This window comes from Lotus japonicus, chromosome 5 (assembly GCF_012489685.1).
Source record: "Lotus japonicus ecotype B-129 chromosome 5, LjGifu_v1.2".
In the NCBI taxonomy this organism is placed as follows: Eukaryota; Viridiplantae; Streptophyta; class Magnoliopsida; order Fabales; family Fabaceae; genus Lotus; species Lotus japonicus.
This window is the reverse complement of record NC_080045.1, coordinates 60,349,719-60,364,077: the sequence shown is the minus strand read 5'-3', so window position 1 is coordinate 60,364,077 and position 14,359 is coordinate 60,349,719. Positions and strand designations below refer to the sequence as shown.

The 14,359-nt window shown below is 34.3% G+C and overlaps 1 protein-coding gene across 1 annotated transcript; it reads right to left on the bottom strand.

Moving 5' to 3' along the window:
• Positions 1-2,161: 2,161 nt before the first annotated feature.
• On the bottom strand, positions 2,162-9,645 carry LOC130717785 (probable aquaporin NIP5-1). Its single transcript, XM_057568146.1, has 4 exons — positions 8,825-9,645; positions 3,712-4,131; positions 3,556-3,617; positions 2,162-2,626 (listed from the first exon to the last, which is right to left on the bottom strand). Exons 1-4 carry the CDS (start codon positions 9,053-9,055, stop codon positions 2,431-2,433), a joined length of 909 nt encoding a protein of 302 aa, XP_057424129.1. The 5' UTR covers positions 9,056-9,645; the 3' UTR covers positions 2,162-2,430.
• Positions 9,646-14,359: the final 4,714 nt, after the last annotated feature.

The window sequence follows — 14,359 nt, the reverse complement described above, 5'->3', positions numbered from 1 at the left end:
TATTTTCACAATCTTTCTGAAAATAGTTTAACCAAACACATTTCCAGAGTTTTCATTTCCAAAAAATAAAAAATAGAAAACTAAACCAAACATGTTTTCTTAATTTCAAAAAATTAAAAATGAAAATCATTTTCAAGAAATGGAATTAGAAAATGAAAACAGAAAATGTTTTCTCAAACCAAACAGGCCCTAAGTATTTCCGGAAGGGCCGATGAGTTTTCAAACAATGACTGCACTGAACATGTTGTCGTTTCGTTAGATTTATCGTTGGTGAAACTAACCAATCGTTGGTTTGTTAAGCTTGTATCAGAGATTGAATTGTGGAGGTGGTCCCTCACAAAATGGGGATTGTAGATGAGAGTTTTCCATGATTTGCATACGCATCTGAATTGTAGAAGGATTCTCACCGGAAGCTTAAGGAGGATCTCGACGATCAGTTCCTCTGGTAAGACCAGCGGCGATGGCAGGAGTGGAGGTGGTTGCTTCATATCGGTGGTTTCAACCATCGGTTCGCAGAAGTGTTTTTTTCTTCAATCCTATTTCAACGAAAGTAGAACCTAATTTCAATCACAAATAACAATAAAACTAAAAATTACGTTAAAAAGAAATACAATGAGCCCGTAAAAAAAAGTCAAATCAATGAGGATTTGGGTTTAATAAAATCAAAATAAACATTAAAAAAGTATTAATATAAAAAAATTAAATAATAGTTCATTCAATTTTTTTGAAAGTCATTTAAATTTAATTCTAAAACAATTAAAATATAGTAAAATGTTACTATTCAAATTGAAATCAAGAAAAGATTTAACTTTGGTTCAAAAAAAGTTAAAAGATTTATTTTCAGATCAAGATAATATTTTCTCATTAAAATTGACTTGTGATCTTATTAAGATAAAGTTTATTATTAGATAATTAAATTTAAAATAAAAGATGAATTTGAAAGATTATTTATTTGCTGCAAATTTGATTTGATTTTTTTAAACGACGATTATTTTATTTTTTTGAAACCATAAACGACGATTAGAATCTACAAAATATTTGAGAGCCAAACTTCTAATAGTAAATCTACAAAATATTTGGATGATTGGGTTAACAATCAACAAAGTATTATTTTGTCCCCATATGATAGCTCGATTAAGTGGTAGGTGCTGGGGAACATATGAGTTGAGTAGGAGGAGGTGCATGAATCGATTCCTGACGGGTGCAATTTATCATTTCAATATATAAAAAAAACAAAGTATTAATTTTTTATATAAACTTGTATATTTGGAAAAAGGATATGTTAAAAAATTGCGGGTACTCATGACCATTTTTTTTTGTCAATTGGTCATGACTAATGCTAGCCCCCTTTTTTTTTTTTGTTACATCGAGGGCCTAAGCCTGATGCTAGCCCCCTTTCGATACAACTATATTGGGAGTGAAGAAAAATGAGAGAGATCATGCTATTAATGTGAAGGAAAAAAAAATACAAATGCCTTATTGAGCACAAAAAATGAAATACATTAGGCAACATTATCGAACTTCTCACATAAAACTAAAACCAATAAGGTATTGTGTCAAATCTTTGAAGTTTTGTTTGCAAGTAACACAATCAAACAACTAATTATTCCAAAATCTTATAAGTGTAGATAATGTACAAGCCACCCATTAGGTGTTGATATTAAACTTTTTATTAGAAAAAATTGGGAGTGATAATAATTGAACTTTAGACCGTATAGTCATAGAAACTCTGATAACATATTAAACATATTAACATATTGATAAGATCCCATGCGGTTAAACCTGTCGCTATTTTCAATTTTAATTGGGAATTCTCCTAGAGGTGTAGACTTTACTTTGGGGATTCTCCTTGTGGTTTTTTTTAGTGGTGGAGAGTTTTGCTGTAGAAGCTGAGTTTTTATCAGCTTTTTATTGACTTGGTTACTGTATCAATGTTAGGAGAGGTTGTTTTTCAACATTATCTATATATATATATATATTCGAAAAAAAAAACATATTAAACAATTAATTATCTTAAAAGCTAAAGCTATTAAGTAATAGTCATATAATGGTTTTATATTAGGGGTTGTCTTGGCAAATATGTTCATTCTTGCATTTCATCAAGGCCTTACTCAATTTGAAGAAAGAAATACTAGCAAGAAAGGGAAAAGAAAACAGAACGTCTCACACAACAAAACTTATTACTAATTTCAAAGTTTACAAACCACAACACAAAGCATGGCTATAGCCAGGCTCTGAAGTAAATCAACATCAACAACAAACATTTCCAGGACGTACATGATGATAACACAAAGAAAAACACACATAAATTCACACACTTGATCAATCATAAGGAGTCCCCACATTTTATTTATTCTATAGGTTCTATCATACAGGGAGGCTTGAAACATGAGCAGTGGGGATGAGGTTTCCGTAGCTAGCAAGCTAGATCTAGCGACGGAAGCTCCTAACCTGTTGTGGTGGTCCAGCACCATCATCACGCAGCTTGACAAGGGTGTAAACACCAGCACCAGCAAGAGCACCAAGTGTTGGAGCCACCAAATATATCCAGATATGCTTGTAATTTCCTGCTGCAACGGCTGGTCCCAAGGTGCGCACCGGATTCATGGAACCTCCACTTGTTGGCCTAACAATTTGTTTATCCATAAACATAACACTAAGATTATTTACTTGTAAAAACACTAAGATTATTTACTTGTAAAATAAAAGTAAAGATTTCAAATTAAAACCTGTAAAATCTCACTGTTAAGTTCCAAACTAACATAACATTTTTTTGAGCCAGGGGGTTTAAGCACTTATTCAGACTACTCCCTTATATTAATTAATGTAGTGCTACCTTAAAAATAAAAATATGTAGTGCTTAATTTCTCTTCTATCATACAGTGTCCTTTTTCTTTCTGTTACAATTTTATAAAATCATTCTTAAATGATAAGTTATCATCCAGCAGTTTAAAGTTTATATCAAAAATGTGTTAGGGACTTGGGGGTATCTGTAAATCTAACATATACTGTTAGTTAGAGTTTTAGTTTGGCAGGTTCTGATCTCTTAGTCTGTTATTAGTTTTCAGTTGAGTTACTTCTTAGTTTCTGGTTAGGCTTCTATAAATACCCTTGGTCCTTGAGATTTCAGCAATGGTATATGTTATGAAGGGAAGTTGCCAGAAATGCTGATATGTCAAAGTTAACTGTGTCTGTGTTGTTTGATAGAAATTATGGAGCTAGCAGGTGATAATTAACTACATCTTCTTGCGTTTCTCTTATGGTTTCCTTGAGTATCAAGTCATTGATTTGATATTGATTGCGTTAAATAGCCTTGGAATTTAGACAGTAAGCTATAGAACATTAGAACTTTAAATTGTTAGATATAAAATTAACAGTAGCTCAGGTCTCATAATTGATTCAATAATGGAACCTCCTTAATGTTTCTCACCCTTTTTTCTTTGATGAGAGCTTTCCCTATTTCCCAAAACTTTTCTCCATCTCCTCCATCTCAATTTACTAAAGAAATACAAATGAATGATGAAACAAAGTGTGAAGATAAGGGAAGTTGATTACCCTGATATGAGAATGTTGAGCAAAACTGTAGCACCAACAGCAATACCTGCCAATTCACCAACCTGCACACGACCATTAAGTAAATTAACAAAAAGGAAAACAAATGATAAATGCAATTTGATCATGAATTGCTAGAAGCAGTGACAATCAACCCACCGCGCGACTATCAGTAGCAACAGCAGTAACCACAAACATGAGAATAAAAGTGATGATAAACTCAGTTGCAAAAGCTTGTCCAATGTCGACAGTAGGGACAGTGACTCCACCAGACAAGAAAGGATGGTAAACATATTTGAGAGCAAAACAGGCACAGATGGAGGCAGAGACTTGTGCTGCTATGTATGCCGGCACTTGAGACCACGGGAAATGGCGGAATGCCGCGAAGGCGATGGTGAGGGAAGGGTTGAGGTGTGCACCAGAGATGTGGCCAATGGAGAGGATGATGAACATCACTGTTAATCCTGCAGTAGCTGCATTTCCCATCAGACCCTCTGCTCCATCGTACTTGTTGTTCACTATTGGTCCAGCAGTTGCTGCAAATATCAGTATGAAAGTCCCCACAAACTCTGCTAGAATCTGTTTCACATTAACAGTACGTTTGGATCAGCTTATCTATCTTAGGAATCAATTATGGCACTAAGAAACTACTCACAGTAGATTCTGTCCGAACTTTTTAAAATTTAGAATCAATTGTAAAAAAGGATTTCCAAAATAACATTCTTCAATACTCAATTCTAATTTATGTTTATGGGTCATGCTGATCATATCATAATGTTACATTTATGTTTGGATCACCTTTTTTTCATCGGAATCAATTCAGAAATGCAAAAACTAACTCACATAGGCTTCTCTCATCTGGAGCGTGAATTAACGTTAAAGGGTGGCTCAAATACGGGAGGTCTCCACAGAACAAATGGATCTAGGATAGGATCTGATACCATATTGGAATTATGTAGGCCTAACTCAACCCAAAAGCTAGCTCAAGAGTTGAGGGTTGCTCTACCCTTTTTAAGCATTTGGTTGGCCACATCTCTAGCCAATGTGGGACTTCTAACAGTATAAGAGTTTGAAGATGCAATAGTTCCAACATAGTTCAATACCCAATTCTAATATGTGCTTATGGATCATGCTGATCATATATCATAAATCATAATGTTGCAATCATGTTTATGCAGATTGAATTCAAGATTTTACTTTTCCTTGTACTTTTAGTTGGAGAGTTATTCAAGATTTTGCTTGTACAAGTGGAACTTTATGTGTAAGATTTCAAATTGAGAATTTATCAATACATGGTTTTAAAGAAAAACTTCAGCAACATTTATGAATATTGAATGATAGTTGATGAATATGTCAAAGTAGCGGGGATCACCCATCTATCTATCTACGAGTCAATAATAATATCAACTCATCTTAGCAAAAGAATTGTGATTCTTCAATTTCTTTTATGTTTACACGTTCTTGTTTAATTAGTGGCCAAATTGAACTTACTCTAATATGCACCATTTTTAAGTGGTGTAATTTTACATCACCTACTTTAACTGAGTATAGCTGGTTGACACATTTTTTTTAAGAAAAAATATCATTAAAAATTTATCATATATTAAATTTCTTTAAAAAAAAATGTGTTGACCTGTTATAGCAAGTTAAAAAATGTGGTCTAAAATTAGACCACTTTAAAAGTGGTCCACATTAGGGGTCACCACTAAAAGAATACATCATCCAATAAAATAAAGAAAAGTGTGGAGACGTGAACTTGTTGCATGTCTATTAATAAACCTTATCTTGCTCCAACAAATTAACTATTTGTAACTTGTCTTTCAAAAAATCAAGAAAACAAATTAATTACTTGGAGTTTACTATTTTTTACTCCCTCTGTTCCTTATTTTTTTTGTTTTAATTTTTTGTCTAAATTCTAAAACTTTTATTGTTTTACAAACCCAATGCATTTTTTCTCAATTTATTCCATGCATACCCTCATTTATTACTATATCTCTCACCTACCACCTCTTATTTTCACAAATCAAAATCATATTAAGTTTCTTAACCAATAACTATAATTTTTTTTCTTCACTTTAACTCAACATTAAATAAGAATGTTTATGTCAATAAATATATCAATGATTGCACTCTTAAACAATGTGCATAACCTTCAACAACAAAAGATTAGGAACGGAAGGAGTATATCAGAGCTCAAATTAGAAAAGAAAACCCAACATAAAAGCATTAGCATTTGAACTTTACATTTTTTTTGTCATACACGTTGGACCTTATCATTGAATTAACGAAAAATTGACCAGTTGGCCAACAAATTTTCAGTCAACCTGTAAAATTTGATCACCCAATACATTTTTTTTTTCAAAATTTAATAGTTATTTTCTAGAAAAAAATTAAAATTAAAATAAATAAGCACAAAAATAAGTGACATTATAAAAAGGATACCGTACGTAGTACGAACCAAGAGTTAGAAAAATTCACAAGTTGACAAATTATATTAAACGTCATACAGCAAAATAGCATCACCAATGGATGGGCGTGATGTGGAAAAAGGAATATTAAAACTGTAAATTAGACTGAAAATCTTGCCTTTTTAATTTGGATTAATAGGAGTACGACAGAGCAAAGTTTGATGACTTTCATGTTAGTTTATTATTTACTATTTTCTTGGTACGTTGCACGTGACCTGATTACATAAAACTTATAGAATAACATTATTATTATTACTATGATATTATAATTATTTGGTGTGGGTATTTGTATAATTTTATATGAAAAGGACAAATGCATTGTAAAAAAAAAGACTAAAGTCACTGAAATAAAATTACTACTAAACTCTTATCATCTTAAACTCCTCTTATACAATAAAGTAATAGTAGATTTTTAATTATGTACGTCTTCGGTGTAGAATTGGTCTTGACTAAGGTTTCAACCTATAAGCTCATGCAATTTTTTCCCTATTAGAACTCTAAATACAGTTTTTTATTTTAAATAAAAAATCAATTTTAAAAAATAGAAATAAATTTGAAATTTTAAATATAATTTAATTTGAAATTGTAAAACAATTTATTGAGTAAATATATAAAATTAACATTTTCTACACTACAATTTTATAAATATATAAATAAAATATAGACTTAATTATATTTTTAGTCTTTCTATGGATTTTGGTCGTCCTATAATTTGTTTTAAAATTTTTAATCACACAATAATTAAAATCAAAATAATTAAGCTCCCAATCACTATTATTCTAATTAAAATTGTCAAATTCTAATTTTCTATGTGATATCTCCCCAAATGATTTTTTAGCGGAGCGAGGGCGCGACTGTAGAGGAGGCAAGCAAAGAGAATCAGTTGATGTTTTTGCCAACAAAATCCTCATAGCCACAAGGTGTGCTGACTAGGAAGATGAGTATACTTGATGGGGAAATATTTAGACATGGCATATGAATGTACAAATGATATTGCTCTGAACAAAATTATTGCATAGATTAATGCGTGCAGGTCTTCTTAGGGAAAGAGGAAAGCAGAGGAGGTCGAGTAGGGGGTTCACTTGCTAGCTACTTATGGTTTTATTTGTTTTTAGCTCTCTTAGTTGCTGCTTTCTGGGGTTTGACTGGTCTGTTTGTTTGTTGGAATTTTGGGGTTTGTATCTTCTGCCCTTTGAAGGTGTTTAGTTGGGTTGTCATTCTTTTTTAGTTCTTTAGGATTTCGCTATCCTTTTGAGAAAGACAGTGTACATTTTCTTCTTTAATTTTATCAAAAAAAATTTTGCTTTTTTTAAAAAATCACTGTAAATCTTATTTCACTCAAAATCTAACAATTAAAATGATTAAATATCTAGCTAATTTGCTTTGTTTCTTTTCGTGTTTGTTTTTTAATTCCTTAGCACAAAAAAAAACTCTAATCTCATATACACGTTAAAAAAAAACTCTAATCTCATATTCTATAAATTTTTCAAATTTTAGAACATTTTCACTGGGATTTTTACTTAACACGTTGAATTTACATTATTTCATCAATCTATCGTAGACCCAAAATAGCTTAATAGAAAATGAAGATTAAAGAATTTCTTTGTATTTGTAAAGACAATACACTGTCAAAAAAGAAATTTCTTCTGCATGAAAATTAAGAAAAGGACCATTTTTTCTTATTTTTAAAGTATAGAGACTTAATTAACTTGAAAATAATCAAAATCATACAAAGTCCAAACTAGAGGTATCAAATTTGCAATTATGCCTAAAATATAAGTTAACCAGTAAGCCAAACTCAATAGCTAAATATGTCGACCTAGAATCAAATAATATTAGTTCAAATATTTTGTGTAGGGTACATATATATACAGACTATATGAGACACTTAGTAATCTGGCCTGATAAAATTCGTACACTATGACTCTATGAAACATTATTCTAAGGTGTTCTAAGGTGAATGGCTATGATTTGACTCGGGTTGTCATATGAGAAATTCAGCAAGAACTTCCAAACGTGAAAGGCTATGATTTGACTCAGGTTCACATGCAACTATAGCCGAATGTCTACCGCTTTGCGGTTGTTGTCTTGTTTTGTTATGAACAAACAATATGAATTTTAACATCCACTATAAGTTGAGTGCATGAGACAAAAAACATTCTCAAAAATGGGGTAATTAGAATTTTGCTGCCAGCAATTAATAAAAAACAAATCTAAACCCCTATATTACAACAGCTAATAAATATAAAACAAACTATTTTAATAGTATTTGATTAATATATATCTAATCTAAGTATTTAACAATGAATAATCACGTTTAACCTGTATTTATTAGAATCATCTATTTCCACAACAATAATTATTTGTACACACCTCTAAATTGAGGTGGAAAGAGGTGGAGAATGAGAGAGATAGGAAGAAAAGAAAAAGTAAGAGAAAGAAAGTATAAGATGTAATAGATGATAAAAGGAGAGATAGAAATAAAAATATGTGAAAATAAAGTGTATAAATAATGAGATGTTTATATATCATTACTCATTTCCACATCAAGCAAGTTGTGAGCATTGAACATTCCCCATAAAAGATCATATACGACGGATGAAAAACCTCATAGTTGCATTATTTTATGAAAAACCACATCTCATCGGTATCGTAACACATTAAATAACTATGACAATGCTATCGTCATATCAAAATGCCATTAATTCATGGGCGGTGTAAGAAAAAATATATGCTAAAAAATACAGCAAAATTCGTTGACTCAAAGCAGAAAGAAAGAGAGAAGGGTTGTTAGTAGTTAGTACCTTTTGAGTAAGAGGCACACTCGGAATTCCAATCCCAATACCAGCAGAGAAATCAGTCAAGCACGTATGAGCCTTCGGCGGCAGACACATGCACCGAGGCCCCGTGAACGACCCGCGAGCGTCCAGCGAGTCGATTCGGAGCGACGTGAACAGCGGCCCTCCCGGTGTTTCTGGAGTAGCCGGCATCGATGTTGGAGTCCCAATCTCAGTTTCTTCCACAGCTGGTGGCATTTTTTTTTTTCTTCAAATTTTATAAATAGAAATAGAACTAACAATAATTCAAGCAATTGGATAGAATAGTGAATATTGACACACTACATAATTTTTTGCAATGTAAGGAGAAACAAAATTTTTTTGGGTTTTTTTGTTGGGGGGTTTGAAGGTGCTAAGAGGTACAGTTACATAATTGGATGGTTTTTATTGATGTGTGTTTAAGGAATGGAGGAAGAGAAGAACGGACCCAGATTGGGAAACTTAGAAGCTAGCTATGAAATTGCGATTGAGATTGGGAAATGGAGGAGCATGTGTGGGTTTTTGAAGAGGTTGGAGTAATGGAATCGGAGAAAACTTGTGGGGATGGTTGTGATCCAATTTCGAAGATGGAGAAAACACAGAGAAAGAAAAAGAAAGAAAGAAACAAAAAGAAAGGAAAAGCGTTTGTTGTTGTTGTTGAAGGTGGAGGTAGCGGCGAATGGTCGGGAAAGTGAGGATTAACAATTGAGGAAGATCATGGAGAAGAAGTGAGTTGGGGTTTGATTATAAAATGAGTTTGGAACGTGCTCATCATAGAAAAGAAAGAAAGCACTGGCGTCGGTGAGTTGCTACCACAATACGCGAACTCTACACCATTTTATGATATTAATTATCTCTGGGAAAGTCAAAGGCATTGCATTATTGCTTTTAAATACTTATTTAATGGTGTAATACAGGTATTGACAATTATTCGAGTTAGAAATACTATCAAAGTATTTCTATCCATCTTTAGGTTCTTAAAATTGTGTTCTTACACTATTTTGTGGGTTCAAAGTGTCATGTAAAACTTGAGCAACTCATAAGTCTCTCATGTAGATTTCACTATAATTACAAATTTTTAACTTTAAGTTTTTAGCATAATTCATCAATTATTCCTCCGTCATACTATATTTTTCATTTTTTTTATTACCACAACACAACGGTACGGTACCACACCATTAATGAAGGAGGAAAAAAATATTTTTTTTATGCTAAAAATTCTTATAGCAAAACTACTTAGTAAATAGCTAGTTATTATATTTAAAAACCAAAAACTTCACATCAGCACTCTCCAATACTTAAGAACATATTTTTAGTTCTTAACCTTAAAACTCACATCTAATTAAGAACAAAAGATTGAAGTTGCCTAAAGAATTTTATTTTCCAATACTCAGTACACTAAGTATGGGAACTAAAGAATTTTATTTTCGTACACAACAAAGAGTTTAAAATTAAATCCAACCTCCAAAATCGAACACTATGTAAAGTTGGTTGTTGAAAAACCTTTTAATATTTTAATATGGTATATAGTACTATATATGAATTTTTTATGGAATCATGATTATAAGGAAGCGTCATAATTATTAATCTTGTATTATATTATGAGTTGGCCAGTAATGGCCACTTCTTTTCATTATCACTTTGTTAATTAATTAGTTAAGTGATTCTGTGCTTTTGTGAAGAATTTAAAATGATAGGAGTACTAATTGGAGTTGTAATTATTAGTCAAAGGTGGATGCACTTGATGCCAATGAAGCCACTTTGTACTTGTGAAAATGACGTCAGGCAGGCGACCTAGTTGTTGATGAAGATTGAAGAGGGGTGGCTGGCTGGCTCTACATACATATATACACATACGATGCTTCTCTCACCAAATTGGTAACTAGCTTGATTGGTAGTGTTTCATTATCTGTCTATCAATCACACTGGACAAGATGAGGCCTGTACTGTCAATAAATTGTCTCAAAATACGCAACTCCAATTGAGACCACATGCAAAGCTCTAATACGTTCTTTGCTATCTTATTTCTCATGCTTTATATCTTATCATAGATATAATTTTGGCCTCATTCTATGATAATAATTCAACTTGGACCTGACAAAACAGTTCAATCCAACCCACTTGGCCTTGGTCCATGTGGATCAGGGTAAAAAAGTCCACAGGCCAAAAAACACACAGATGAAAAGTCCACAGGGGCCGAAAGCTCATAAAACCTAGGGGCCATAGCCTAGCCATGTGCCTTATGTTTTACTAGAACTAGTTTAGAGATTTTTTTTTTTGGGTAAATAGCCAAGTTGGTCCCTGAAAGTGTCTGCCGCCTTCAACTTCGTCCCTAAACTTTCAAAATGACGCTCGTGGTCCCTGAATATGCCAAATCTCCCTCATCAGCAGTCCCTGGGTTTAAAAAAGTTCACGGCCGTTAACGGAAGTGTGACATGGTTTTTTTTTTGTAAAGGAAGAGCTGACGTGGCATATGATTATTGAGAAAATTTTAAAGACTTCAATTTAGTCCTATGGTTGAAAATAAGTTATTTCTCTCCCCTTCTTCCTCTACCTCTCCCCACCAGTCCACCACCATCACCCTCCTCCATCTCCATCTTTTTCATCTTCTTCTTCTTCTTCTTCACACCCTCATCCCCTCCCTCTCACACTGTCCCTCACCCCAACCCTTTTTCCCTTCCAAAAACCAAAATTCATCAACCCAAATCACAAACCAAGAAATAAACGATCGATTTCCATAACCATCATACTGCACCTTCTTCAATCTTAAAATCCAGACAAAATTCCAATGAAATTGAACGAGGAGAAACAGAGAAATGGAATTCATTATTCATGTAAGCTAATAAATCATTTCAATTTATTCAGAGAACCAACAAATAAAACAAAACAAAACAAACCCTTCCACTCCAATCCAAGAACACCATACCCACTTTCTCAGTTACTTGCTTCTACCCACTCGATCACACTCCCAAACTCAACGGATTCGAAGTATCGTATTGCAGTGGAATGACAGAGATTCATGCGGCGGAGGGTCAGCTCAAGGGCGGCGGAAACCTAACTCTGATCTCTTTGGAACCCATCAAAACCAAGCGGCAAAGGAGGCCCAACGTCCGATTAGGCGACATCGGCGGCGACCAACCGCACGAATCCCACCACCGCCGTAGCAAGGGGTGGAAGCTCGACTTCGACCACCGCAAGGAAAAGGATTCCACCGCCGCTAACCCATCAGATAATAAACCCTCAAAGACTCGACCTTTAACCAATTTGACCCTTCGCTTCCTGGATGGAGATCGACTCCACTTTTGCGTCCCTGTTCCCTCTCTTACACTTTGTTGTTTGCTGGTTGCTTCGTCTTCTCTCTTCTCTGTAACGGTAGCAATGGTGGCGGCTGAGAAGCTTTCGCTAATGTTGCATGCTTCTATTAGCTGAGAAATATTTCCTCTATGACAACCTTTGTTTCGAAATTCTCTAGTGGGTTTTGAAGTAGAGGCATTTGGGTCTTTGTTTCTTCTATCAAAACCGGATCTGGGTGTTGAAGTGGACGCATTTGGGTCTTCGATTCTGCTATCAAAATCAGAACTTGGTGGGGTTTGGAAATGGGTGTTTCAGAGAGGACCTTCTTCACTGACTCCTCTTCTAGCGGTGGTGGGGGGTGGGGTTCTTCATGGGTTGGATTTGATTTAGGGAGTGAGGATCTCACATGGATTTGGAAGCAGAATGGAAGGAGGTTATGGTGTGGTGTTCATGTGATGATGAAGACTAATTTTGGGTGACCTTTTTATTTCCTGAAGTTGTTTTTTTTTTATTTAACTATTTTTTTTTCTGGGTTGAAATGCCACATCAGCTGCTGGCTTTACAAAAAAAAATCCACCTCAACTTTCCGTTAACGGCGTGAGCTTTTTTTAACTCAGGGACCGCTGATGAAAGAGATTTGGCACATCCAGGGACCATGGGCGTCATTTTGAAAGTTTAGGGACGAAGTTGAAGGCGGCGGACACTTTCAGGGACCAACTTGGCTATTTACCCGATATTTTTTAGACACCTATCAAATGATATTTAATTTGCTCACTCAAAATAATTTGTTGTTGTTCCCTCCAAATTTCGAAGGTAGGCTAAAGGGATTGATCGAGCACTTAGCATTAGGGTCAAGAATTCACAGTGAATGAAAATATCTCAAATGTTGGCTCATAATTCTCTTATAAAGATTCACTTTGCCCTTTAGATTGTTGGGGTTTCTACCAGTTTTGTGGCACATTGATGGTGTCATTCAAACACCATGATTAGCCTATTAAATAAGGCTGAGCCATTAATTTAGATGGAGAGGGTTACGACAACCCCTGATTGGAGGAGGGGTTATGGTTTGTGCATAGCTCTCCTTGAATGCTGAAGGAGAAGGAATGTGGTTCAGACCTAAGCCGGGTTTGGGGTGGTCAAAATCGGAGGGTACAGTTGCCTACAACACTTTTAAGTTACATCCAAGACCGTTAGAAGTTTAGAAGTTGAACTTCTGAAAGCTAAACTTTGGTGTTCAACTTCTTTATTGAATTTGTTTTATCCATACACAGAAATTAAGTTTCATACGTGCAAAACAAATAACGCTTCTTGAAATTTTAATAAGAGAACCTAAATATTGCATAGGATAAAGTAATTTGGAAATGCTACAAGTTAGAGAACCCCATAGATGCAATTAGTCAGAGATGTGATGAATTAGAAAACCCTGGAAATGTATCAAGTTAGAGAAACAAAGAAGGCAACAGATTATAGAACCCACGAAATAAAATAAATAACAAGCCATAGAAACAGAATAAGTTAGGAATCTAAAAATACAGGGGCACCGTGACCCGAGAAATGTAGAAATTCAGCACGACATGAATGCCCTCAAAGTGCAACAAGCAAAAGCACTTGCGAAATGCAGCGAGCTCCAAAAAAGTACCAAGGGCACAAATACTACCCAAGAAATACAATGGACACAAAGCACCCCACAAATGCACTAGGCATAATCATCTAAAATCAAGTAAGTGTATGATCCCAGGAAATGCAATGGTTGCAAAACTACAATCCAAAAAAATGCAGCGAGTGTATGATCTTGAAAAATACAGTGGATCTATAATCTAGAAAATGCAATGAGAATATGATTTCCACGAATGATATGGCTTCAAAGAATGAAGCGAGATTATGATCACGAAAATGCAACGAACATAACATATTGAGAAATTTAATTGGGCATACAGACCCATAAAATATAGTGGATAATCCTGAAAATGTAGGGGACTAGAGAACTTAGCAAACTGAAGGCAAATGACTCCGGCGACTCATTCTTCAACCGGGTCAGGCCCCGATGTTGGGCTTCTCCTACTTCTTGGGAGCTTTTGGTTCTAAGACAAGAGCTCAAGCCCAAGAAGGGCCAAGTAACTAAAGGGAACAAATGCATGGACCCCTGATCATATTGTCTTTAGTTTTTTTTTTGTCAAATATCCTAAGAGTGCAGGGATTGTATCAAACCTAGAGACAACATCTCGAACA